The sequence below is a fragment of the Somniosus microcephalus genome, chromosome 14 (genome assembly GCF_052327205.1).
Source record: "Somniosus microcephalus isolate GS21.2 chromosome 14, FLI_Smic_1.0, whole genome shotgun sequence".
NCBI classification, from domain to species: domain Eukaryota; kingdom Metazoa; phylum Chordata; class Chondrichthyes; order Squaliformes; family Somniosidae; genus Somniosus; species Somniosus microcephalus.
The window spans coordinates 89,787,372-89,812,305 of NC_141000.1; the positions used below are offsets into that span (position 1 = coordinate 89,787,372).

At 42.8% G+C, this 24,934-nt stretch overlaps 1 protein-coding gene across 4 annotated transcripts in view; it reads right to left on the reverse strand.

The window, feature by feature from the left end:
• Window positions 1-1,052: 1,052 nt before the first annotated feature.
• The window catches only part of bbx (BBX high mobility group box domain containing), a 204,674-nt gene continuing 180,792 nt past the window's right edge, over window positions 1,053-24,934 (reverse strand). For all 4 annotated transcript variants that reach the window (XM_086006906.1, XM_086006908.1, XM_086006907.1 and 1 more), the window contains 5 exons: window positions 20,119-20,257; window positions 17,392-17,540; window positions 11,986-12,174; window positions 8,713-8,917; window positions 1,053-5,001 (listed from right to left, as the gene is read on the reverse strand). In XM_086006906.1, coding sequence (XP_085863032.1) covers window positions 4,914-5,001; window positions 8,713-8,917; window positions 11,986-12,174; window positions 17,392-17,540; window positions 20,119-20,257 — 770 coding nt within the window. In that variant the 3' untranslated portion in view covers window positions 1,053-4,913. The remainder of the gene's footprint in view (window positions 5,002-8,712; window positions 8,918-11,985; window positions 12,175-17,391; window positions 17,541-20,118; window positions 20,258-24,934) is intronic.

Here is a 24,934-nt window from a genome sequence, read left to right on the forward strand (position 1 = left end):
ATTAGCTTAACCCTTAATGATGGCGCATGCATTTTTTCATCAAAATAATATAATGTCTGGTTATAGTTAAACAATCCTAATCTATAAATTTTCCATGGATACTTTGTCCAATTGTTGTATTCAACATTAATACTTCAATAAACCAAATGCCGTAAGATCAAAATTATACTTTTTTTAAAAAAAAACAGTAGTGAACATTGAGTGCCCAAAGAGCAGGAGAAGCCTCGAGGAAATTTCCAGCACAGATCTTATCTATCTTTTCCAAGTCTCACATGGTGAATCCATTCAAATATGGTGTGGAGATGCCGGTGTTGGACTGGGGTGGACAAATTTAAGAAGTCACTCAACACCAGGTTATAGTCCAACAGTTTTATTTGAAATCACAAGCTTTCGGAGCGCTGCACCTTCATCAGAGTCACCTGACGAAGGAGCAGCGCTCCGAAAGCTTGTGATTTCAAATAAAACTGTTGGACTATAACCTGGTGTTGAGTGACTTCTTAAATTCATTCAAATATGTGCAAGGGCAAAATTTAAGAGTCTGCTAACGTTTTGAAAAAGGAAAATAAACAGTGAGTCATTCCTGAAACACAACAATACCCATCTTCCTGTCCATTTCTGCATAACAAGTAGAAAGAATAGTAAATTCACTCTGTGGTAAGTCTTGCTGTTCTCACTGCTTCTGACACAATAATTTATAGCAGTGAAAACAGAAACAGTAGTACATGCGTATGAATTATCAATTCTCCGCGTTGTCCACTCTCCTCATCCGTGAATGTTAATGCTCTTCAGTGTAAGCAAATGAGCACACTCCCGTAATAAGCACCAGGATACATGTTACATTACTACTTTTAAGAACTCACACAGATCTGTGTTGGTGACCAAATCTTGGGGTCTTTTCACATGCTAAAAAGTGTTATCAAGTGCAATAAGCTATACTTCAAAATAGTCACACTCTTTTGTTATAATTCAAAGAAAGGAGATCATAATTAAACTCCATATCCCACCTGTCAATGTCACGGAAATGTCACTTAATGGTAAAGGAAACAAAATAATGCAAAAATACAATGAACTGTATTCTACTTGGTCAGGCATAAAAAGTAGACATTTTTTTCATACTCAACTTTTGTGAAAAAAGCATTGTGAACATTTAAATACAGTAACTTTTGTGTACTTTTTTCCATTTTTAAATATTAGCTAGACTTTGGGCAAAAGCTGGTTTCTACGACGAGGAAAAGACGTTATTTCTAATGACAAGCAAAGGATGACAATTGCACAAAACTTTAACAAAATGTTCTTTACAGCTAGAGTGACAAAGAGTAAATGAAATATTGTATAAAGCAGTCACAAAAGGATCATGTTACCAGGATGGGCTGTTGCAGTCTTTTCTTGTTAAGCCAGTGAAAGAGATGTGCAAACCCCAAACCAATTGAGAAACTGTCCAACCCATCTTCCAGAAGTTGAGTATAATGCAGTCCTACTTCAATTAGTTCTACAAAGGTTATGGCTATAAAAGTCACAATATGCCACTTTTACTTAATGAGCAAAGGCCATTTTTTGTTTAACTGTACAGTTTAGTTTAGACCCTGATGCCCCATTTAATTAACTTTAATTAACTCAATGTTAATCTTATAGTCCAGCAAGTGTAAACAGAAAGTTTCAGAATCCATTTGTAAATGGAAACAGCAATTTTATGCCTAATTATAATCTGTGCTCTACAGCATCAGTTGTTGGATAAATTAATGGTGAACTTCAGATACAAGTCAGGGAACGGATTTTTGGTTTACATGTTCATATTGTTTTGTTGAGGCAAGTGCGCTCATTTCCTGGCAGTCAGCGGTGAAGACCAAAACTTCAAAATAAAGCACATCGACAATGCAGCCACAGCTTTCTCCGGGCCCAAGTGCCTATTTTGGTATTGAAACCTGAATTGCCAATTCAGTGATTTTTCACCTTGGGGTTTTAAATGTGTAGACTGAGTAAGGAACAGAATGAAGGCAAGTTCACCCACCTGTACCCAGTGATAATGATGTGTAAGGGCCGGTCCCATGAGTCATCCGAGGGTTTGCACATTCCCAGCCAAAACTATACTTCATTTTGTCAAAGAACTTGGCAGGTTCATTCTCTGAATGATGTCTGGAGATTCAGGGAGTTGAATGCATCAGTTCTACGTGCCTGGACACTGTTTGGATCTAGTTGGTAGTTTTATTTGCTCCACTCTACTGTATCTAAAGCTGAAGTATGAACTGTAAACTGGCACAAAATTGCAGAGAAACTTGTATTAGGTTACAAGTCTCTAATAATAAAAAGGCACAAACCCCATGAGTAGAAGTTTCTTCAGACACTGAAGTAAATGTTTACCCAATCTGAAATCATGCACCTAGATCTATCCAGGTTTCTCTGTTCTGCACACTTCGGCCAATTTATTTTCCTAAAAATTCCTCCCCTTGCTCTTTCTCTCCTGATGGTAATAATTTATGCTGATGTATGGTTCTACTTATGACCGCAGCCCTATTATTACCACCACCCCCCGCCATGGTCATTCTGGCCTCATTTGGTGCCCACATGTATACATTTTCAGTGGCGGGGGGGGGGGGGGGGGGGGTGGTGGTGGTGCGTGGGGAGAATCACTGGAAATCTATCAGGCACAGGAACCCTGGCTGATGCTCTCTGAGATGCAGAGAATAAATGTAGAACCACCAGTGAGATCACAAATCAAAACTGGGATCTTGATGGTCTGTACCACTTAGAATCGCATCAGGTGATTCATTTACTCACAAAGTCATAATGGAAACCTATTTGTCAGTTTTAAAAATCCTCAATATGTTTAATATTGCTACTGTACTATTTCTATTTTAGTCCTCTTTGGGGCAAGCACTGCATATATTCAGTGTCTAGCTAGGAGCTCAGCTGAGGCCAACGCAAGCTTATCCACTGAGGGTGAAAAAGCAAATTAATCCGATAGACAAAGGCTGGAATTCAAAGTGAGGCGTTTTGAATGAATGTATAACTGCCATCACAGAGGTTACATTAAAGAAAAGTGTATGTATATCTGGAAAACCACAAATAAATTTAGAACTCAAAAAGACCATCACATGCAGACAACATTCTTCCCTACTGTTCCGGTCTTCTGGATTCACTAATTCCATATTTTTGGCCACCAATCTTAATTATGAATTATAAATATGGTTGCCAAAAATTTAACATTACAAATGAAACCTGCTATGAATATGACCAATTTACCAAGAAATGTTATATTTAAGATTAGGACTTCTACTGAATAAGAGTATATTAATATCTTATTCTTGGAGTCAGACCATGCTTAGGTTTAACATGTATTTAATCCAGACAGCAAGATATATAGTGTACCAACTAGTTTTGTTTAGTTCAGACAGGTGCACCTAATACATGTTCCATTATAATGGTGCCATTTCATGGTATTTAACAGCTTGTTATTGCAAATTCCAGTCACAATCTTCTAAAAGAGCAAAACATCTCCGATGTGAACAGCATGTACTATTCCTTTCTGTGCTGCTTGTAAAAAAAAAGGGTATAATACATACAGTACACTGAATAACCCTGCCGGTTTCTCAAAAAATAGACTTATTCTTGCACAATCAATATCTGGCATTTGTTGTTGTCAAGGATGTTGAGCGAACAACCATGATGCACAGACAACAACTAGTGTTGTATTACTATGACTTAACTGAACAGCATAGGAACTGTGTTTGACTGCGAGCTGATTACTTTACTACCCCTCAAGTTTGTGCAACTGCTTCGAAACCTCCTTTACAGTCCCGTTATTTTCCATTCTGGTAACATGATCTTCAACCAATATGGGAAGAAAAATATCTTGCATTCAAGCTAAGCAGTACTAAACATCAGTAATTCTAGCTGTTGGTCTGACAGAAGACTTTATTTTCTTTGTGCTGATATACTTCTGCAACCTGAAATAAAACCTGAATATCTCCTCAGTAATTTGCTGAATTAGTAACCCTACAACCATCATAATAATCATTCACTGTAAAAAACACAGCAGTGCAACAGTTGGGACCTAAAAAGCTTTGCAGGATTTCTGCCACTATTAGTGCCTAATTGCTTAAAAAATAAGCAAATTACTTTACACATCTTAACAGTATATTGGAAAACAGTCATGTCCAGTAAACTGGCCCAATGCAGGGTCAGTGAGGTTTAAGCAAGAGAAAGCAAAAACAATAGTATTAAGTCATCATGGAAAACACAAACAAGCAAAAAGATTGTGTGTGTAAAAAAACATGGTACCATCTGTACAGAGACAGATTGTGCTATTAAATTCAACTATAGATTAAGAGAGATTTTCAACTAAATAATGGTGCTGTTAATGGTGCTGTTGAAATAAAATATCTTAATGTAATGGGCAAATGTAAAGAATTTTCAATAATATTTTTTCCTGTGATCAGGCAGAAGTTCATGATTAAACAGTTTCTGTGAAACTCAAATCATAATGTGCTTTAAAAACAGAAAAAGAGAGGTTGACAATATCTAGTCACTAGCACAGTGCATCAGTGTTACTTGAGAAAAGCTAGAAGTTGCAGCAAACTTGAGTAGCTCACACTCTGATCATGTAGCGTGCAGCTGCAAGAATTGCCAATAGGTTTCATGGGCAGTTGATCTGTGTAACAGCTTTTTTTTAATATAACCAGGTTGTCTTCAGATAGGGAGCAAAAGCTGAAGTAAACTGATTTAGCCCCATTCGTAAATGTCTGATGCTCAACTTCTGAGCCTGTCCGTGGGGCTCTGCTGAGCCAGTGTCTCCCGGCTGTTCGGTGAGGAACCCAGCCATGGAAGGGTGAGACACCCACAATGCAGTCAATATCAGGTCTTACTGACCCATCTCCTGTGTTTCAGACTTTGTAGGGATACAAAGTAATAATGCATTATTGGTCTGCACAGGAGATAAGTACTGGGGTTTGTGCCATTTCCTTGGGCTGTCCATCGTGGTTCAGAGAAACTGCACGCTGACCTCTGCAGATGAAAGAAACAATGAGAATCAATACAACAAATACACACATTGACAAACAAAATACCTTCACTGTCAGCACTTTAAGGCCCAGATTTTCCTGGGGACTTGCACATTGTGCATCTACTGAGAAGCTTTCTGTATTCAAATAAAATCAGATTGAATTTGCAGTGAAGTATTGTAAATAATGCATTTATTTTGTACCCAAACCTTACCACGAGACAGTGCAAACAAACACTGCATGGACACTACCAAGACTGCAGCCGGAATTTTGCAGGGGGCGGGGTCAGTGGGCGCGATCGGTGGCGGGACGGGTATAAAGTGTTTTTTTTTTGATAGTGGATCAGGACCCCGCTGTCAACCCACTGCCACGCACCTTTCCCAATGTCGGGTTTGTCAGCGCTGAGCAGACCCAACAGGCAGCGGCGGGGGACCCAATTAAACTCATTAGCATCTAGTTGACAGATGCTTATCAGGCTTTTTAAACTTACCTTTTCACTTTAACTTCATGGCCACGGAAACCACGCTGTTCGGGGCCCATGGCCGTCAACCTGAGGCGGGAGTTCAGTGGCCATTGCTCCAGCTGATTCCTTGACAGCTTCAAATGTACATAAAAGCTCCCACCTGACAGATCTTCACTTTCCTCAGCTTCAAGCTGTTTCTCAGTCCATTTCCAGCACAGATTCTGCAGGCTTTCCACTTTCCACACTCCATCCAGTATCACCTCATTGGAAGAACTCTCTCACCATTGACAGAATACCTCTGTCATCTCTACTTCACCTGTCATCTATTCCATCAACATGGGTGCCCTTTATACTGTCTCACCTTGGTCCTCAGAATCTGACCACGATCAGCCCCAACACCAGCAGCACCAGGCACACCACCAGCACCAACATCACCAACCTTCTCCACAATCACCTGATGCTGCACAGGACAGAGGGCATCAGCACCCGAGCACATTGCTGCCCCAGAGGACAGGGATGGCCTCACCATGACCAGATTTACTTCACTTGACGCTGTACACCCTGGCTGCCACATGATGCACCAAGTTGGCACCACCCCACACCAACACCATAAAGTATCCCTCCAATGTCCAAGCCATTACTTTCACATTCACCACCATTGTGGGGGGTACCGTTATGTCTCACCATTCGCTGCATCTCACTAAGCCACTTCCAAAGGTGCACACAAATCTGTCCAAGAACGCAAAGTGTTGAAAATAAAGGTTTCAATGTTTGACAACACATGAACACAAACTTTACATGAACATTGGATAAAACACCCAAGTGCCTACCCTTGTGTGTTGTTAGTTGGTATGATTGCACTAGGATGAGGGTGAGTGTGAGGGGTGGTTAGTGAGATGGGGATGTGATAATGTAGATAGAGAACATTGAAAGGTTTGCGCCACTGCAGGTCCTCCTGACGGTAGCCCTGGTTGTGATCTCCTGGCCAATGTGCAACCAGGCTGTCTTGGTGTCCTGGGGAGGTGTCTTCCACCCATGGGAAGGGAAGAGGACTTCCCTGCATGCTCTGACTCCCTCCATATGCATATGACAAGGGAAATTCATTTCACAGAACGGGGTGGAGCCAGTAGCGGGGTCGGGGCCCGCCACCGATATGCCGAGGTTAAGTAAAATCGCGGCCTGCATTTCTGAAATTTGAATCTGCTCGTTAAATTTTAGTTGGGAATCAAATGAGGGTAGTAACTGGAAATAAACATTTCCTGTTTTAGGAAATAGAGACAGGTTTGCAAAAATAGCCTAGCTTCAACAGGACTGTCAGTCAAACATTCTGTCCCCATTTTTATCATACATCATAGAAGGAGGCCATTCAGCCTATTGTGCCTGTGCCGGCTCTTTGAAAGAGCAACCAATTAGTCCCACTCCCCTGCTCTTTCCCCATAGCCCTGCAAATGTTTCCTTCTCAAGTATTTATCCAATTCCCTTTTGAAAGTTACTATTAAATCTGCTTTCAGGCAGCGCACTACAGATCATAACAACTTGCTGCGTCAAAAAATTCCTCCTCATCTCCCCTCTGGTTCTTTTGCCAATTATCTTACATCTATGTCCTCTGGTTACTCTCCCTCCTGCCAGTGGAAACAGTTTCTCCTTCTTTACTCCCTCATCATTTTGCACACCTCTCTATTCTCTCCATAATCTTCTCTGCTCTAAGGAGAACAATCCCAATTTCTCTAGTCTCTCCATGCAGACTGGTATTATATAATACTTTGGCCTAGAAATTCCCTTGGGTTTGCGCCCATTTAGGGGCGCAAGAGTGGGTTGCGCCGGAAGTTGCGTCGCCGCTGAAATTAGGTGGGCCTTTAAATCGGCGTAAGCCGGTAGCGCTGCGCCAGCACCGATGGCGTCATCGGTGTGCGCAGCGCCCCGGTACCGCCCAAAACCACGCCGATCCCCATCTTCAGTAGCGGCCGCCTCTTCCCTGGCGGCCGCTAACAACGTTTTGAAAACCTGGCCGTGCTGCAGCCTTAAGAGGCGCTATTTAAAGCGGAGGTGCGGCCGGCCGCTTTTTCGGCGGCCGCCTGCCCGCACCTCCTTCCCCGGCCTCCTCCACACCCCCCCCCCCCCCCCCCCCCGCGGCATTGCCGGCTGGTTTCCGTGGAGCCCGGCACTTCGCCGTTGTGCCGGGCTCTTTTGCCGGCACTTTCAACGGGGCTCCGACCGTTGCAGGCACCTCCCCCTTAAGAGAAGGGGGAGGCCTGCAGTACAGCAGCCTGCCGCTCCGCATCGGGTGGCGCAGCGGGACCGGCAGCGCTGAAATTCACTTTCAGCGCCCCAAGCGGGGCGGGCACACCCTGTACCAGCGCCCGCTTCCGCTTTGGGGCGCTGAAAGTGAATTTGGGACGGGCACAACTGGCTCGGCGGCGGGCGCTAAATTTCCGGCGCAAACGTGCTGGCGGGGCGTCACCGAATTTATAGGCCTTTGATTTTTCTATTCTTATTCCTTAAACAGCAAAACTTATGGCAATTTTGAAAGCAGAGGTGGAAAATAGTAACAACGGAAAAAGTTGTCAGGAAGTGCTCACAGTTGCAAGAGTTTTAAATATATTATAGATAGGGGGCAGATTTATTACCTTTGCCCCCAGGGAATACCCATTTCTTCAGCCCAAAGGTCAGTGGAGCTGGACATGCTGGAAAGGATGATCCCAGCCTCTTGTCTCATTTTCGTGGGACAGGGCTGCCCAGTGAAACCTGGCGCTATGGCCTTCGCCTGGACCCCACTAACCAGAGGATCTCAAGGGTCCTACGGGCAGGTCAAAGACTGGATGGTAAGTTGGCACTTAATATTTTGGAGGTGGTGGAAAAAATGTAAGAGCTATTTAGAGCTGTTTCCCATGGAGGAAATACCAGTGCTCCTGTGCACTTTGGGTACAATGCTCCTGTCCACCACCAGTCAGAGAAGAAGGTTAGAAAATCAACTCCATATCGTATAGGCAGGTAACCAATGGAATAGTACTAAATATATTGCAATACATAGACATTTTTAAAAAAAAATTACTGTGAAGAACACCACTGTGATCAACTAGTTTTTTTTTTTTTTAAAACAACTTGTGTTATAGTATTGAATGGTTTTGTCCAATTTATTAGTAAAATCTTCAAAGTTTGTAAGCAATTCCTCTTCCTAAGATTAAAACAATTACTCTGCAGTTACTCAGAGTATTCTTTTATAAAGTGCCAATGCTTTATTAGTCACCTCACCTGTGCGCATTCTCCATTGCTGCAACCTCTGCCAAGGCAGCTAAACTGAAGAATGCTGGGATAGCAGATGTAGTTTGCACTTCTGGTGAAATACTGCACGCCTGCTCAGTTTCTGAGCTACTGTAGTTGACTCCACTAACAAAAGTGTCTGTCTTTCGTGGATGTTTTTTCTTCTCCTGTTTACATGGCATCTTCTCTGTTAGATCTGCGGAAATTGAAAAGCAATTTTGAGATAGGTAATATTGAAAAGGGAAAAATACATAAAAATGACAGCACATTTAAAAATGAATTACTTTCATCACTTTGTTAAGTCATTCCACTCCATAAATCCATCTTTGACTGAGGGGGAAAATAGCTTGAGGTCTCTGCCAACGGTACTGTGTAACCAACCGTTGATACCAATCAGAGAAGATACATGCAAGGAGAATGGGTGGCTTGGCTTGCTCATTATCTATTCTTGTGGGCAACTGCTTCACTTCTCATTTTTGCCTGTACATGAGAGAAATCAGGAACTCACCATGGACGAATCGCTTGCACAAACCTTTGTCCTATCACTTGAAGATGGAGGACCAATTACCATTGAAAAATATTGTGGAGCCATCTTAAGAGGTACTAGGTATAGGCAGAGGAAGGGACACTTAAGGTGCAGTTATACTTCTATTTTCTGTTGCTGTTTCCATAGAATTCCGGAGCTAGGGTTGAACTTGACTCCAGAGCACTTTGTACAAGACCCTTTTGGGAGACCTCCTGGGCACTTTATAAACTTAAATGGGGCCTATTTAAATGTTTTGAGAAGCAAGTGTGCTTGCCTGGGATCTCAATATGTTTAAAAATTTACTGGCTGGGAGCAGAGCTTTGCACGTGTGTGTGTATGTAAGCACACATACGTAAAGCTCTCTCCTGCTCATGATGGTCAGACACTGGGTGCAGTAGTTATGGTACTGAACTAGTAACGCAGAGGTATAAATCCGGTAATTTGTGGACTAGCACCAGAACAAATGACCATGCCAGGTTGTTGTAAAAACCCTACTGTTTCACTAATGTCCTTTAGGGAAGGGAACTTGCCACCACAATTCAATTGGCCTACACTTAACTCTAGTTCACACTATGTAAATTACTTAATGTCCTCTCAAGTGTCCTAGCAAGCCATTCAAACGTATAAACAATCACAACAGGAAGGTCCACCGTCACCTTGTCAGGGCAACTTGGGATGGGCAATAAATGCAGCTTGGTTAGCTTCATTGACATCCCCATGAACAAATAAAATGCTGCATTTGCGGATCAATACTGTAGCTACTGATTTGAGATCGACAGCTAAGTATAATCACAGTCTACATGTAATGCAAGTGTAATGCATTCCTGCACACAAACACAAAAAAATCCAATCAAAATTAATTGGCATATTTTACAGGAAATTAAAATATAGTTCCAAATGGAAGTTGATATCATAGGTTTTAATGACATCAAAAATTAATGCAGTAACTTCCAATACTAATGGAGGTTTCTGGTGTACTTTCTGTACAGTGATCTGTAGAATAAAAGGACAGTAAATACATTGATTACAAATCAAATCCCCATTCAACTGTTTTGTTTACCAGACATAAAGATCACGGAAATCCATTCTCTAGGAGTATCATCGGCCACTTTTATAACAACGCATGCACCTGATGGCCCGGATTTTATGATGGTGAGGCTATCAGTGGTCACTGTTATTATGGAGTAAGTTGGACAGCAACTTCTAGCGTCTGCACATGCGCAGTTAAACGTGGAAATCCGGAAGTTACTGTCCAAATTGCTCTGCTCCGCCACAAGCTTCGCTACACCAGTAGCTCACCGACAGACTTGGCATTAAAAGACATGCAAGGGCGTGAAGTTGCAGTACTTATCCACAACTTAACCATTAAACATGCCAAAAAAAGTTAAGGCTGGTGCATTCAGGTATAAGTGAATTTTTAATGGCATGATATGTCTTAATTACTGTCAAACAACCTCTCTGGCCCTGAAAATTTAATTTTAAAAGTGTGGAGTCTCATTCTTTCAGAATTTAACTATGCTTGGGGACTTCTTTTTTAATTTAAAATTAAAATAACTTTTTTTTCATTTTTTCTTTGTCTCTTATCTCTCTCTCTTAATCTTGTCTTTCTTTCCCTCTTTTTATTTCAATTTTTGTACATGATTTTTACATTCATGGTTTAGACTCTGTGGGCAGGATTTTCATTGGGCCGTGGAGGCGGGATTGGAGGCGTGTGGGGGTTTAAAATTGCAAAATCGGGGGGGCACGAACCCATACTGCCCCCAACCCGCCTCCATGCCAGTTTCAAAGGAGGCGGATACCCGACCTGTGCTGGGAGCCGCCTCCCCGAGGCGGGAAGGGGATTAGTGCCAATTAACTGCCTGTTAACAGGTAGTTAACAGGCAGTTTTTAGCCTAATCTCTATTTTTATCCCTGAAGTGTGGGATTCCCGACGGCTCCAAACCACACCAAGTTAGCGAGGCAGACTGTCGGGCTGAAGGGCTTGGAGGGTTCGAGATGTCCGGTGTTCAGGTGAGTGATGGGTGCATGAGTGCAGAGGTAAGTGTGTTTGGTGTGTGTAAAGTGTTTAAAGAAGTTTTACTTACCTTTACAGCCTTCCTTCCTTCCTTCAGGTCTCGGGGGTCCCTCATCTCACCGGCACAGAAAGCAGAATGGCCGCGAGCTGTCAAAAGTTGCAGCATTCAGCTTTCTGTTCTGGAGAGATCTCTAAATCAGCCTGAGAGGAAGGAATTAACTTGGAGTACAGATTGTCAGTGTTTGACAGCTTCAAAGGGCTGTCAAACGCTGATATTTCATCTGTCAAAAGCTCTTGACAGATGAAATGTCAATCTGTGACGTCACCTGTTGCCGGGTGGCCCTTAATTGGCCTGCTGAGCCCGCTGGGAGGGCTCAACAAGATCAATCAAGTGAAAATCGCATGGGTTGGCCACAACTCGATGGAGGCGGGACTACAACTCCAAAAGTTATAGTCCCGCCTCCTACACGCCGCCAGTATCAAAATCCAGCCCTGTGTGTCTCAGTGAGGATTCTTCAATCTGATTGGTTGAAGAGATGCGCTGTTGATTGCCCTACTCATACATGCCACAGATCCCCCATAGAGGACGCCGGGCTGAAAAGGATCTCTAAATACTGCAAGTTGCCGCTCAAAAGCCCCCAAAAAGTCTGTGGGCAGCTGTTAGCGTAGTGAATGGCGAGCGCCGTTCCTTCACCGCTGACTGCAAAATCCGTCATGTACTCACCCCCTGCAGGTGACAATCGGCCATCAGCTGTTCTTATTAAGTGTGTTATTTTTGTTTTTCTGGCCTTGCGTTTTTGGCTGCCAACGAGGGGTTCTTGTGTCACTGCTGTTAGTGGGCTGCTTGGAATTGATGGTGCATGGTCCACCTTCTCCGCATGTTCCTCAGAGTTTGTATCTTGTGGTACTATGGCTGAAATATAAGAAAAAATTAAGTTGAATTATTAACACGATAGCAATATCGATGCACATAAAACAAGATTGTTCTGTTAGTTTGTTTAGAGAATACTGTAGACATCTATTAACCTGGCTTCCAGTGCCAAGATATACCTAATTGGTTATGTCTCCCTCACTTGATCTAACTCTGCCAATTTGCTATTGATTTCTGCAGCACTTTGAACAAATGAAAATAGTCTATATTGCTCATTTTTACTTAGTGTCTCCAACTGAAGAAACAATTTGATCTAAAAGGTACACATTGAAAGGAAATTCAGTCCATTGGCTAAATGTTTTGCAAGTGTAACCTCATTATCAAATGACATCATCATAAAATATTGAGATGGGAAACCAGGAATTGGTAGAATTATTTTTCCTCGCTTCCAGGCCTATATTAAAATCCTTTAAAATTAATTCTACACAACACAAACATATGCCAGAAACAAAAGATTATTACAGCCAGGAAATCTTTTGAATTAGAAGGGAAGCCATATACAGTATGTATAATATCAGTGGCCTTGGTACAACTGATTATACATAAGTACATAACTGGCTGGATGTTTAGAACATGCCTTGTGCTTAACGCCTTTCTATATGTATAAGAATTTCCAGAGCCAAATTTAAAACTTTAATACAAAAGCATATCACATTGACTAACAGATTTAATATAATACTCAGCACTGTAGGTACATTTCAATTTTCACCAAGAGACAGTAAGAATATGATCACTTTTATACATAGGGCTTTATTCAGTGCATTATATTGTTGGTTAGGTTGAGTTGCTGAATGATTAAACGGACTGTCGTACAAGGATTTGCCATGCTGCTTTATGGAAAATTAATGATGTGCTTATTGGATTCAACTGAACATTAGAAACTACTAAATGGCTATTCTAACTGGAGGCTGTGACATTATTGAGGACATTAGAAGGTTTGAATCTATTAGAAATGAAACGTGTATTTTTGCATGAGAATCTGCACATTTAAATTCTATCCATAATGCAGCACCCAATGGATTTTAAACAGTACAATTTTTTTTATTATTAGGTTCCTGACATTGGAGAAAGCTCAGATTCCATTCCAAGATCCTTTTTATAATGGTCAAATCTGCTCTATTTTATCCACATAGGTGAGGTACTATGCTAGGCTCAATTACTGGCCAACACTTTGACCAGGGCACGTTGTAAGGTCTACTAATGTAGCAGTGTTCTTTGAAGAATTTTATTGCAGTAACCCATTTACTGGCTGCTCCACTTCAAAGTTAATGTAACCTGTTTCATAGTTATTGTAATTTATGATTATTGTAATATGAAGAGATTAGCCAGATATGATTACCATGGGTTTAATTATATTCCAACAGACTGCTATGTCACAATATACAACCTAACAGTCCCACAGGGGCACTTAGGTCATTATATACAAATTTATATACATGTTTTGGTGTGTGTAACATCCTCTGGGAACAATTAAAAAGTTTTATGCGCCTATTTCCATCCATGCTTTGCTATGTGAACATTTGCAGTTACAGCTCTTGCATGGAAGCTTGACAATGCAATACCTCTGAAAGGGTTCAAGAGCTCGGGCCATCTCTTCTTTTACCCCTATCAAATACATTCTACTAAATAGCAAAATTAACCTTTGTTAGTCCCTTTATCAGTTAAATGATGTGTGGCCTTTTGGTGTTTAAACTTGCTGACTATTTTCTGAGATGGAGATGATCCTAAAAAATATAAATAAAAATATAAAAAAAAGAAAATGCTGGCTTTCACCAATAGGTTCCTGATACCAACAGGATACATGGTAATCCCATAATCTGCTCCAACTAATGGAAAATGAAGATACAGGTATGCCTTATACTACTTATCAGTGTTGGCCCACTGGTCACTTTCAGTACAAGGACAGTATACCTGCTAACTTTCTTTGTAGAATTAATGAAGGATGTGGTGGTGGTGACAGCAGTAGTGGCAGTGCCCAGGTGTAAATATACACATTTAGTTGGCTTTGAGTAGGTCTCAGTAAGGGCACAAAAGCAATTACTCTGACCACATCTGCCATCATAGTGGATAGTGTTCCAAAAAAATATGAACACTGTCTGTACTTAAGTACCGAGATCAAGTCCCTAAATTAAATAAGAGGAAACATGTCCTTGTTGTAAGACTCCTGTGTTGTCATAGACGTAAATTCAATCTTCCACAATGTTGCTTTTCATATTTGATAATACATCTTTTATTGTGTTATATGCTGGATCCTCCTTCCTGATCTATCCAGCACTCGAAAATCTGTGATTAGCCGAAGTGTTCAGCAACAAAATTGATCATTAATGTACACAAAGAGGGCCGACCCACCTAGAACCTACCAACCATAGGTCACTCCACCAGACAGCCACGCAAAGGGAAACACCAAAACATCAATTATAAGGATGCTGGTGGAAAGTTTCATTTTCCATCTGAACAAAGTAAAAAGACATATTTTGTACTGGCAAAAGTGTAATAAAGTTGGGCTCATATGCTTTGAGTCTGACTTCCAGTGTACACCAGTCTCAAGCTTCTATGAGAGCAAGTTTATTACATTTCTGTCAGCACAGACACTGACACAAATACAAAAGCAAAATACTGCGGATGCTGGAAATCTGAAATAAAAACAGAAAATGCTGGAAATACTCAGCAGGTCAGGCAGCATCTGTGGAGAGAGAAACAGAGTTAACGTTTCAGGTCGATGACCCTTTGTCAGAACTGGAAAAAGTTAGAGATGTAACAGAATTTAAGCCAGTGTAGGGGCAGGGAAAGGGGGGAGGGGAGGAAAGAACAAAAGGGAAGGTCTGTGATAGGGTGGAAGCTTGGAAGACAGGAGTGTTAAATGACAAAAGGTATAATTTTACAAAGCAAAAGAAGATGGTAATGGGGCAAGTAAAGAAACAAAAGATGAGTTAACCCAAGCTCGAGGAACAGCACCTCATCTTTTGATTAGGCACTTTACAGCCTTCTGGACTCAGCATCGAGTTCAACAATTTCAGACCATAACCTCGGCCCCTATTTTTTCAGATGGCAGCTGTTGATGATTCTGCCATTCCAATTTACACCACTTCTAGACTCATCTTTTTGTTTCTTTTCTAACTTTTTCCAGTTCTGATGAAAGGTAATCGATCTGAAACATTAACTCTGTTTCTCTCTCCATAGATGCTGCCTGACCGGCTGAGTATTTCCAGCATTTTCTGTTTTTATTATCACCGACACAAATGTTCATTCTGACCTTGCGAGATCTTTGTTAAAGATTTTGCAGGTATTTCTTGTGCTCTGTTTAGAATTGTATCTTACTTCATCTTTACCTTCCTTGCCCCCATGATAGCTGACATTGTAAATGGTTCTCTATCCTCTGTACCTTTCCCTTTCAAAACCATGGTAATCACACCCCTCCTCAAATAAAGTCACTCTGCGCTTGCAATCTCTTGCTTCATCTCCAACTTCCCTTTCCTTGAATGTATTGAAAGTGCCCATCTTTAGCAAAAATTCTTGTTTGAATCTCTCCAATCAGGTATCTATCCCTGCCACAGCACAGAAACAGCCATAATCAAAGTCACAAATGATATCCTCTATGACTGTGATGGTGGTGCACTATCCCTCTTTGCAGCCTTTGACATGACTGACCAAACCATCCTCCTCCAATACCTCTCATCTGCTGTCCAGCTCAGTGGGAATGCCCTTGTTTGGTTACACTCTTACCTCTCCAATCGCGGCCAGAATATCTCCAGCAATGGCTTTGTTTCCCATCCTCCGAAGTCCCCCAGGAACTTTCCATGGATATCTTCTTCCACATCTATGTGCTGTCTCTTGGCAACATCATCCGAAGACATGGGGTGAACTTCCACATGTACAGTAACAAACCCAGCTCTACCTCTCCACCACCACTCTCAACCCCACAACTGCTTCCGTGTTATCAGACTGCTTATCCAGTCTTGGTTGAGCTGAATTTCCTCCAGTTAAATAATTGGGAAGACCAAAGCCATCATCTTTGACCCACATTATAATTTCCATCCATTTGCCACCAATTCCATCACCCCCACCCGCCCCCCCCCCCGGTCAGTCGTAGGTTGAACTAGACTGTTCACAATCTTGGTGTACGATTTGATCCTCAGCTGAGTTTCCAACCACATATCTTCTCCATTACAAAGACTGCCTACTTCCACCTCCATAAAATCGCCTGCCGCCACCCCGCTTCAGCCCAACTGCTGCTGAAACCCGTATTCTTTATCTTTATCGTCTCCAGACACAACTATTCCAATGTTCTCCTGGCTGACCTCGCATCCTCCACGCTCTGTAAACTTAATTTCATTCAAAATCTGCTGCGGTTTTCCTATCCCGCACCTTATCCTGCTCACCCATCACCCTTGTCCTTGCTGACATTGGTTACTGGTCCCCCAACGCTGCCAATTTAAAATTCTCATCCTCATGTTTAATGACTTACCCCTGCCTATCTCTAATCTCCTCGAACCCTACAACCACGCTAACACTCTCTGTTCCTCCTACTCTAGTCTGTTGTGCATTAGCCCCTCTTATTTTTGGCCCACTATTGGCAGCCATGCCTTCAGCTGTGTATGAACTATACTTTGCAATTCCCTGCCTAAATCCCTCCACCTCCCTTTCCTCATTTAAGGCCTTCCCTTAAAACCCACCTTTTACCAAGTGTTTGGTGACCTTTCCTAATCTCTCCTTTGGCTAGGCAACTACTTGTGACCGATTATGCCTCTGTAAAGCACCATGGAACTTTCCATGTTAAAAAGTGCTATTTAAAAACACGTTGTTTTTTTCCTTCTTTCAAAAGGCGTAGGTATCCAGGAAGTAACTAAACATGTCTAATTAAGGTATACAAGTACAAAAGCAAAATACTGCGGATGCTGGAAATCTGAAATAAAAACAAAAAATGCTGGAAATACTCAGCAGGTCAGGCAGCATCTGTGGAGAGATAAACAAATGAAAGGTCATCGACCTGAAACATTATCTCTGTTTTTCTCTCCACAGATGCTGCTGAGTATTTCCAGCATTTTCTGTAAGGTATATAAGTAGCCTGATGTGACATAATTTCTATCACTGAAATCTACTGGGGCTGAACAGTATAACTGCAGTCAATACATGGCACTTCTACTACTACACATTCAACATCAAAATACATCCAGACTACTTTATACCCTCCAGTCCTACCTTTATCACATTTTTGTTGCTCAGTGGATCCACTCCTATTCTTTTTCTTTTTCCTCGTCACTGTTGTGTTCTTGCGGTCAAAGGTTACTGGACTGTATTGTGGAAGGCTGTTGAATTTCTTTTCAAACTCCTGCTCTAGATTCCCTAACCTAGAAGGAAAACAAGAGAGTTCTCAAATTCCCATTATTTCCACAGTCTTGGTCAAATCCACAAGCTTTCAAGGTTTCTTCTTCAGTTCCAAATTAAACAAGATGGACTTTACTGGATAACAAAGAGGTCCTGTAGGACTCTTTTTAAACTCATGGGGCAAGAAATTGATGTCCTTACTGCCAACTGGTGGCGCCAGCGATGCGTGCAAAAATAGCGGCCGCTGCTTTTGCGCCAGCTGGAGGCAGTCCGGGCAGCAGCCGCCATATTGGTCACCCCCTTTGCGCTGCCGGTAACTGGAAGCACCCTGAAAAAAAATGGTGATGTGGTGATGTCAGTCGGCATGCAACGCCAACTTAATGTCAGCTACGCGAACTTCGACCCTAGTGCTCAAGTCAGCGCTGGGTCATAAGCACGCCAGGTTAACCTGGCGTGCAAGCAGGCTGACTGGCGATATCCAGCTGTTAAAAGGACACACACATCAATCAGGTAAGTTTGAATGGAAGGAGTTTGGACATTTTTTTTAATTGAAGTGGTGGCTTGCTGCAATAGATGTGAAAAGTGTTTTGGGAGTGCTGCTGGACGCTTGCAAGGGCTCGGATGGTAAGTGAACGCCTTTGAGAAGACAGAGCGTGCTGCGAATACTCAGCAGGTCACGTAACATCGATATGCTGCCTGACCAACAGAGTATTTGCAGTATTTTATGTTGTCATTTCACATTTACAGTGTCTGCTTGCAGAGGGAAGAGGAAGACGCAGAAGCAAAGGAAGCCGAAGAGGAGCAATCAGACGGAAGGATGCATCCCAGACAGCCCCTTTGTGGCTGGCATATCCGGGATGGAATCATCCGCCTGCGGTCCCACAGGCTGGGCAGGCTGCCTCTTCTTGTTGACCCACTGGTTGGGTAGGATGCATTTCTTGGGTGTGTGAAATGGGGAAGGCACAAGGGTGGAAGCCTAGAGGTGCATGCCAGAAGGAAGATAACGTACGAGGATACCCGCATCTTGTATCCTTTCAGCTGGCCAAGGGCTCAGCCATGCCCCTGCCAAAAATGGCCAGCACCATCTCCTCCAAAGGTGTGAGGTGATGCTAGGAATGGGAGATGTGCCTCGTCATTGGTGCAGATTGTTGGTAGGTGAGTGATTGGGGGTCCTGAATTGAGCAGTGTGTGACACTAGTGGTTCAGTTGGTAGGAGACGGCTTTAGAAGATGCATTCACTGACCTTGACCAGTGGTCTGAGGTCATGAAGCTTCTTTGGGCACTGGAGCCAGGTGGTAGGAATGATACTGCTGGCAGTGACGGCCTTGGTAATGTACTCCCACATTGTTCTTTCTGGAGGGCCTCCTGGCCCCTGTGGGTAGAGGACCAGTCTTGCAGTGTTGACCCCCTGTATAAAGCTGGAGTGCTGCGTGCGAGACCCTGGGTGCCCCTTCCCTGGCTTGTTGAGCCATTTGTGGTAGTGCTGAGGCAGTTTTCCCATTTGTCGAGTTTAGGAAGATAATTCAGCTTTAAGTGCTGAATATTGACATTTGGAACTTCTTTTAAATATTGATTATTTGTTAAAAGACAAAAAGAGCTGAAAAATGTATTGAATCAGTGCATTTTATTTTCCCTTGCTTCAATGTGCAGGGCCCTTTAAATTTCAGAGATCCTCACTGCCCACAATACATTACGAGCTTCACAGCCTCACACAGACGCTCCGGGAAGCAGCAACATCACACCAGCACAACAAATTGGTCCTGGGTCCCTCGTGCAACGCCACCAGGACGGCATTGCGCTGAAGGTTAGCGCAGCGCCACCTACCACCATGCCCCCCACACCAATTTACCTTGTTTAGCGCGGCGGCTGCTTTTTGGGCGAGAATGAATTTTTCCACCGTGGTCTATTTATCTTACCACATTGCATGGCCAGAAATACACTTTAAAGGTAGAGCTCCACCCCCACCCCCACCCACCCAATGTAATCTTGCTTGTGTACTAGTGCTCAGTAGCTGCAGACAAATCACATTGACAAAAGGGACACTTTCACAAGGTCTTTGCTTGCAAAATAATGTGTTGTAATTGTGGTTTACAGGGTGTTTATTAAAACTAATAATGGTAATGCACAAAATGTAAAAGAACTAGGATTGGAGAGGTTACTGACAGAAGTCGGAAATGTAATAAAATACTGCCAGAATCCCCAATATTACTCAGTTATGAAGGCAAAATCCAACTGGTGTAAACAAATTTTGAAATAGTTTTGATGGTAGGGTGATCTGAAAAACCAAGTACTCTTTTCTAACAGCTGACATTTCATCCGTGCAGATAAAATATCACATAATACGAGGCGATCAGTCTCATTTAGAAGCCTACACACACACAGATTGCTGGTGTGTCACAGTTATAATCAGTTCTTTCAAGGCCCACTGAAAATCAGATACCAGCGATCAGTCCATTTCACATTACAGTTTGCAAGTTGGACACAATAGACTGCTCGACACACAAATCCTTTAGCTAAACATGAGTGAATGGCAGACAGGCGGCCGGGTTAAATCCCCAACAGCAGTGGAGGGGAAAGCAGAGAAAGAATTTGATTTCTTACCCAAGAGCAGATTCATCTTTCTGTTTCAATTTCTTCAACTTCTTGGTTCCACTGGTCCCAACATTTGAAAATGTCCAATCTTCTTCCTTCCAACATCCTTCATGATCAGAGGAACCCCCTTTCCCTGAGGCTTTCTTACCTAAAAGCATTACAAATACACGTCTGTACCATTCAGAGAACACACGGAAGTCGCATCTTTATTCCACAATACAAACCGTGTGCAAGCCATTCCCAAGTTACACTGGCTCTTTCAAAATCCCATTCTTACTTCCCAGTGTTGAATTAGCTTATATCTTTTTGACTTTCTGGGGTCAACTTCTCCAGGTTTTTTTTTGTAACTGACTGCTTAAATACAGGGAAATTTACACTATTAAACCAAGAGTTTTAATTTGTCATTATTCCAAATTGTGAATCAGTTTGACAATTCATTAGCAAAATCTTTGTGCCGTGTGTTCAATGGGAAATATTAACCACATCCACTACCCTGCAATTTTGACCTGACTGCAGAAGATCATCGCCTGCACTGTGCTCCGAGATCTGCGGTCCTCCTTTAGCAGTACTGTAACAGCTGACCTCGTGTCTCACAGCAACTGCCTAAAACTGCAGCTGCCAGATCAACCACGGACCAGAGAGTGATAGACAAAATGCTTCCCCCTACATGAATCTTGCCCCTTTCTCCCAGCTACAGAGGTGAGCTTTAAAGTCAATATACTCTCAATTCCAGTGACCCCTTTGGCAGCCTCCAGATCCCTGCAGTACTCAACAACTGTAAAATGTACACAGGTCCCTCCCTGTCTCTTTGAAAGTGCTCATCTGCTGATGAGAGGTGTGTTTAAACAGGCAGGCTCTGTACTGCCAGCTCCACTAACCTCAGGTTGCTGAAGGTATCACTGGAGGTGAACACATATTCCCTTTAGACCTCACCTCTGTCGCTTGGGGACAATTGTTGATAGTTAGGAAGTGTTTTTGGGTAGCTCCCATATTTTTTAAAAATGTATTCATTCACAGAATGTGGGCGTCGCTGGCAAGGCCAGCATTTATTGCCCATCCCCAAGTGCCTTTGAGAAGGTGGTGGTGAGCCGCCTTCTTGAACCGCTGCAGTCCGTGTGGTGAAGGTACTCCCACAGTGCTGTTAGGGAGGAAGTTCCAAGATTTTGACCCAGCAACAATGAAGCAACAGCAATATATTTCCAAGTCAGGATGGTATGTGTGACTTGGAGGGGAACTTGGAGGTGGTGGTGTTCCCATGCGTCTGCTGCCATTGGCCTTCTAGGTGGTAGAGGTTGCGGGTTTGGGAGGTGCTGTTGAAGAAGTCTTGGCGAGTTGCTGCAGTGCATCTTGTAGATGGTACGCACTGCAGCCACGGTGCGCCAGTGGTAGAAGGAGTGAATATTTAAGGTGGTGGATGTGGTGCTGATCAAGCAGACTGCTTTGTCCTGGATAGAGTCGAGCTTCTTGAGTGTTGTTGGAGCTGCACTCATCCAGGCAAGTGGACAGTATTCCATCACACTCCTGACTTGTGCCTTTTAAGTGGTGGAAAGGCTTTGGGGAGTCAGAAGGTGAGTCAGACCAAGCCTGGATGTTGTCCATGTCTTGCTACATGTGGGCACGGACTGCTTCATTATCTGACCAATTGCAAATAAAACTGAACACTGTGCAATCATCAGCGAACATCCCCACTTCTGACCTTATGATGGAGGGAAGGTCATTGATGAAGCAGCTGCAGATGGTTGGGCCTAGGACACTGCCCTGAGGAACTCCTGCAGCGATGGCCTGGGGCTGAGATGATTGGTCTTCAACAACCACAATCATCTTTCTTTGTGCTATGTATGACTCCAGCCGGTGGAGAGTTTTCCCCGATTCCCATTGACTTCAATTTTACAGGGCTCCTTGGTGCCATGCTCGGTCAAATGCTGCCTTGATGTCAAGGGCAGTCACTCTCACCTCACCTCTGGACTTCAGCTTTTTGTCCATGTTTGGACCAAGGCTGTAATGATGTCTGGAGCCAAGTGGTCCTGGCAGAACCCAAACGGAGCATTGGTGAGCAGGTTATTGGTGAGTAAGTGCCGCGTGATAGCACTGTCGACGACACCTTCCATCACTTTGCTGATGATTGGAAGTAGGCTTTTGGGGTGGCAATTGGCCCGATTGGATTTGTCCTGCTTTTTGTGGACAGGACATGCCTAGGCAATTTTCCACTTTGTCGGGTAGATGCCAACATTGTAGCTGTACTGGAACAGTCAAGCAGTTTATGGCTAGTCAAGCAGCTGGAGCAGTGAGTGACTGCATGTGGGAACTACGAGCCACTTGAGTAAATGGAGGCAAGTTGTGCTTGTGAGGGCTTACGCTGATGGGTGCAGTGTGACCAAGCAATTAACAGTGTACAGTACGTTAAGAACTCTTGATTCTCTGCCACTAGGGGGTCGTCTCCATTACCTGGAATTAGTGAAGTTCACTGTAATGTTTTATGTGTTTAACTTTTCCAAAGGCCAGCTGACAAATTATTTTGGCAACTGAAGGTAATATTCACTCATCAAATCATTTAACAGGATAAATCTTGCACAATACCTGATGCATGGCTTCCCATTAGTCCAGAACATAACCTTTTTCTTCTTGCTCCAATTTTTTCGCCTTCCCTCAAAGGCACAGTGATCTTACTCCTGTATTTTGCACAAGAGGCTCGCCCTCACATGTGAGTTTCTACAGTGAGTTCCAACAGGCTATTCAACTGTGGAGGATATCACAGCGGAATCTGATCCTGCCCTCATCCAACATTCACGTGCACTTGTATCAGGACTGCTGAATAGTGATCAGGAGTGGCAGACCTGGCCAGTTTTCTATACTCTAACTTCGGGGTGTTGAAATCAAGTGTAATTCCTCCAACAGGCACCCTGGCTAAAACTAGAACCTTCTTGGTCTGTACAATCTCAGAGATGGTGTCATAAGAACATAAGAAATAGGAGGAGTAGACCATTCGAGCCTGCTCTGCCATTCAATAAGATCATGGTTGATCTTCTACCTCATCTCCACTTTCCTGCACTATCCCCATATCCCTTGATTCCCTTAATATCCAAAAATCTATCAGTCTGTGTTGAATATACTCAATGACTCAACATTCACAGCCCTCTGGGGCAGAGAATTCCAAAGATTCACCACCCTCGGAGTAAAGAAATTTCTCATCTCAGTCCTAAATGGCCGACCCCTTATTCTGAGACTGTGACCCCTGGTTCTAGACTCCCCAGCCAGGGGAAACATCCTCCCTGCATCTACCCTGTCAAGCCCCTTAAGAGTTTTATACGTTTCAATGAGATCATCTCTCATTCTTCTAAACTCTAGAGAATATAGGCCTAGTCTACTCAATCTCTCCTCATAGGTCAATCCCCCCCATCCCAGGAATCAGTCTAATGAACCTTCATTGTACTCCATATAAGGCAAATATATCTTTCCTTGGATAAGGAGACCAAAACTGTACACAGTACTCCAGGTGTGGTCTCACCAAGGCCCTATATAATTGCAGTAAAACTTCTTTACTCTTATACTCCAATCCTTTTGTAATAAAGGCTAACATATCATTTGCATTCCTAATTGCTTGTTGTACCTGCATGTTAATTTTCTGTGATTTGTGTACAAGGACACCCAAGTCCCTCTGAATACCAACATTTCCTAGTCTTGCACTATTTAAAGAATATTCTGCATTTCTATTTTTCCTACCAAAGTGGTTAACTTCACACTTCTCCACATTATATTCAATCTGCCACGTTCTTGTCCATTCTCTTAACTTATCTATATCCCTTTGCAGCCTCTTTGCATTGTCCTCACAGCTTACTTTCCCACCTAACTTTGTATTATCAGCAAACTTGGGTACATTACACTCGGTCCCCTCACCTACATCATTGATATAGATTGTAAATAGCTGAGGCATTGATCCTTGCGGCGTCCCACTAATTACTGCCTGCTAACCTGAAAATGACCCGTTTATTCCTACTCTCTTTGTCTGTTAACCAATCCTCAATCCATGCTAATATATTGCCCCCAATCCCATGAACCCTAATTTTGTGTAATAACCTCATCGAATGTTTTTTGAAAATCCATAAACGCCACATCCACCGGTTCCCCCTTGTCTACCCTGCTAGTTACAACCTTAAAAAACTCTAACAGATTTGTCAAACACGATTTCCCTTTCGTAAATTCGTGTTGACTCGGTCTGATCATATTGGCCCAGAACTTGGTGTCGGGGGCTTGCCGCGCGTGCAAGCCCCCGATGTGCACTTACCCAGCGTGCCAACATCTGAAACCTGGCCCGCAGTGGATTTCCTGTCAGTGGCCCGGTTCTGATGTCGGCGCGCTGTGCTAACCTGACCCAGCGGCGTAGTTAGTGCGATGTGCCGGCTGGGATCAGGTGAGCACTGTTCAGCCAATCAGGGGAGGCACAAGCCTACATTTCGTTGTACTGCACTTGTGCACTAACAATGACAATAAAAGTTGATTTGATTTTGATTTGATTTGATTCATTCATAAGTTTGAGAGTAAGAACTGTCAAACTCATGAGAAGTACTGCACCCCAAAACACTACTAAAACTTTAAATAAAATTTTAAAAAACATCCCAATCATTAAATTAAGTATAAATAAGTTTAAAAAATAATTTAAACATAATTTTTTTTTGAAAAAAATAAATGTTTAATTAAAAGGGTCTAAAACTAAACTTACCTTATTGTAGATTCTTTAAAATAATAAACCTGTGGAAAAAAAAATTCTAAATTGCACTAAAACACCACTTACCTGTAAAAATAAATACTTACGTGTGCTTTTTACAAG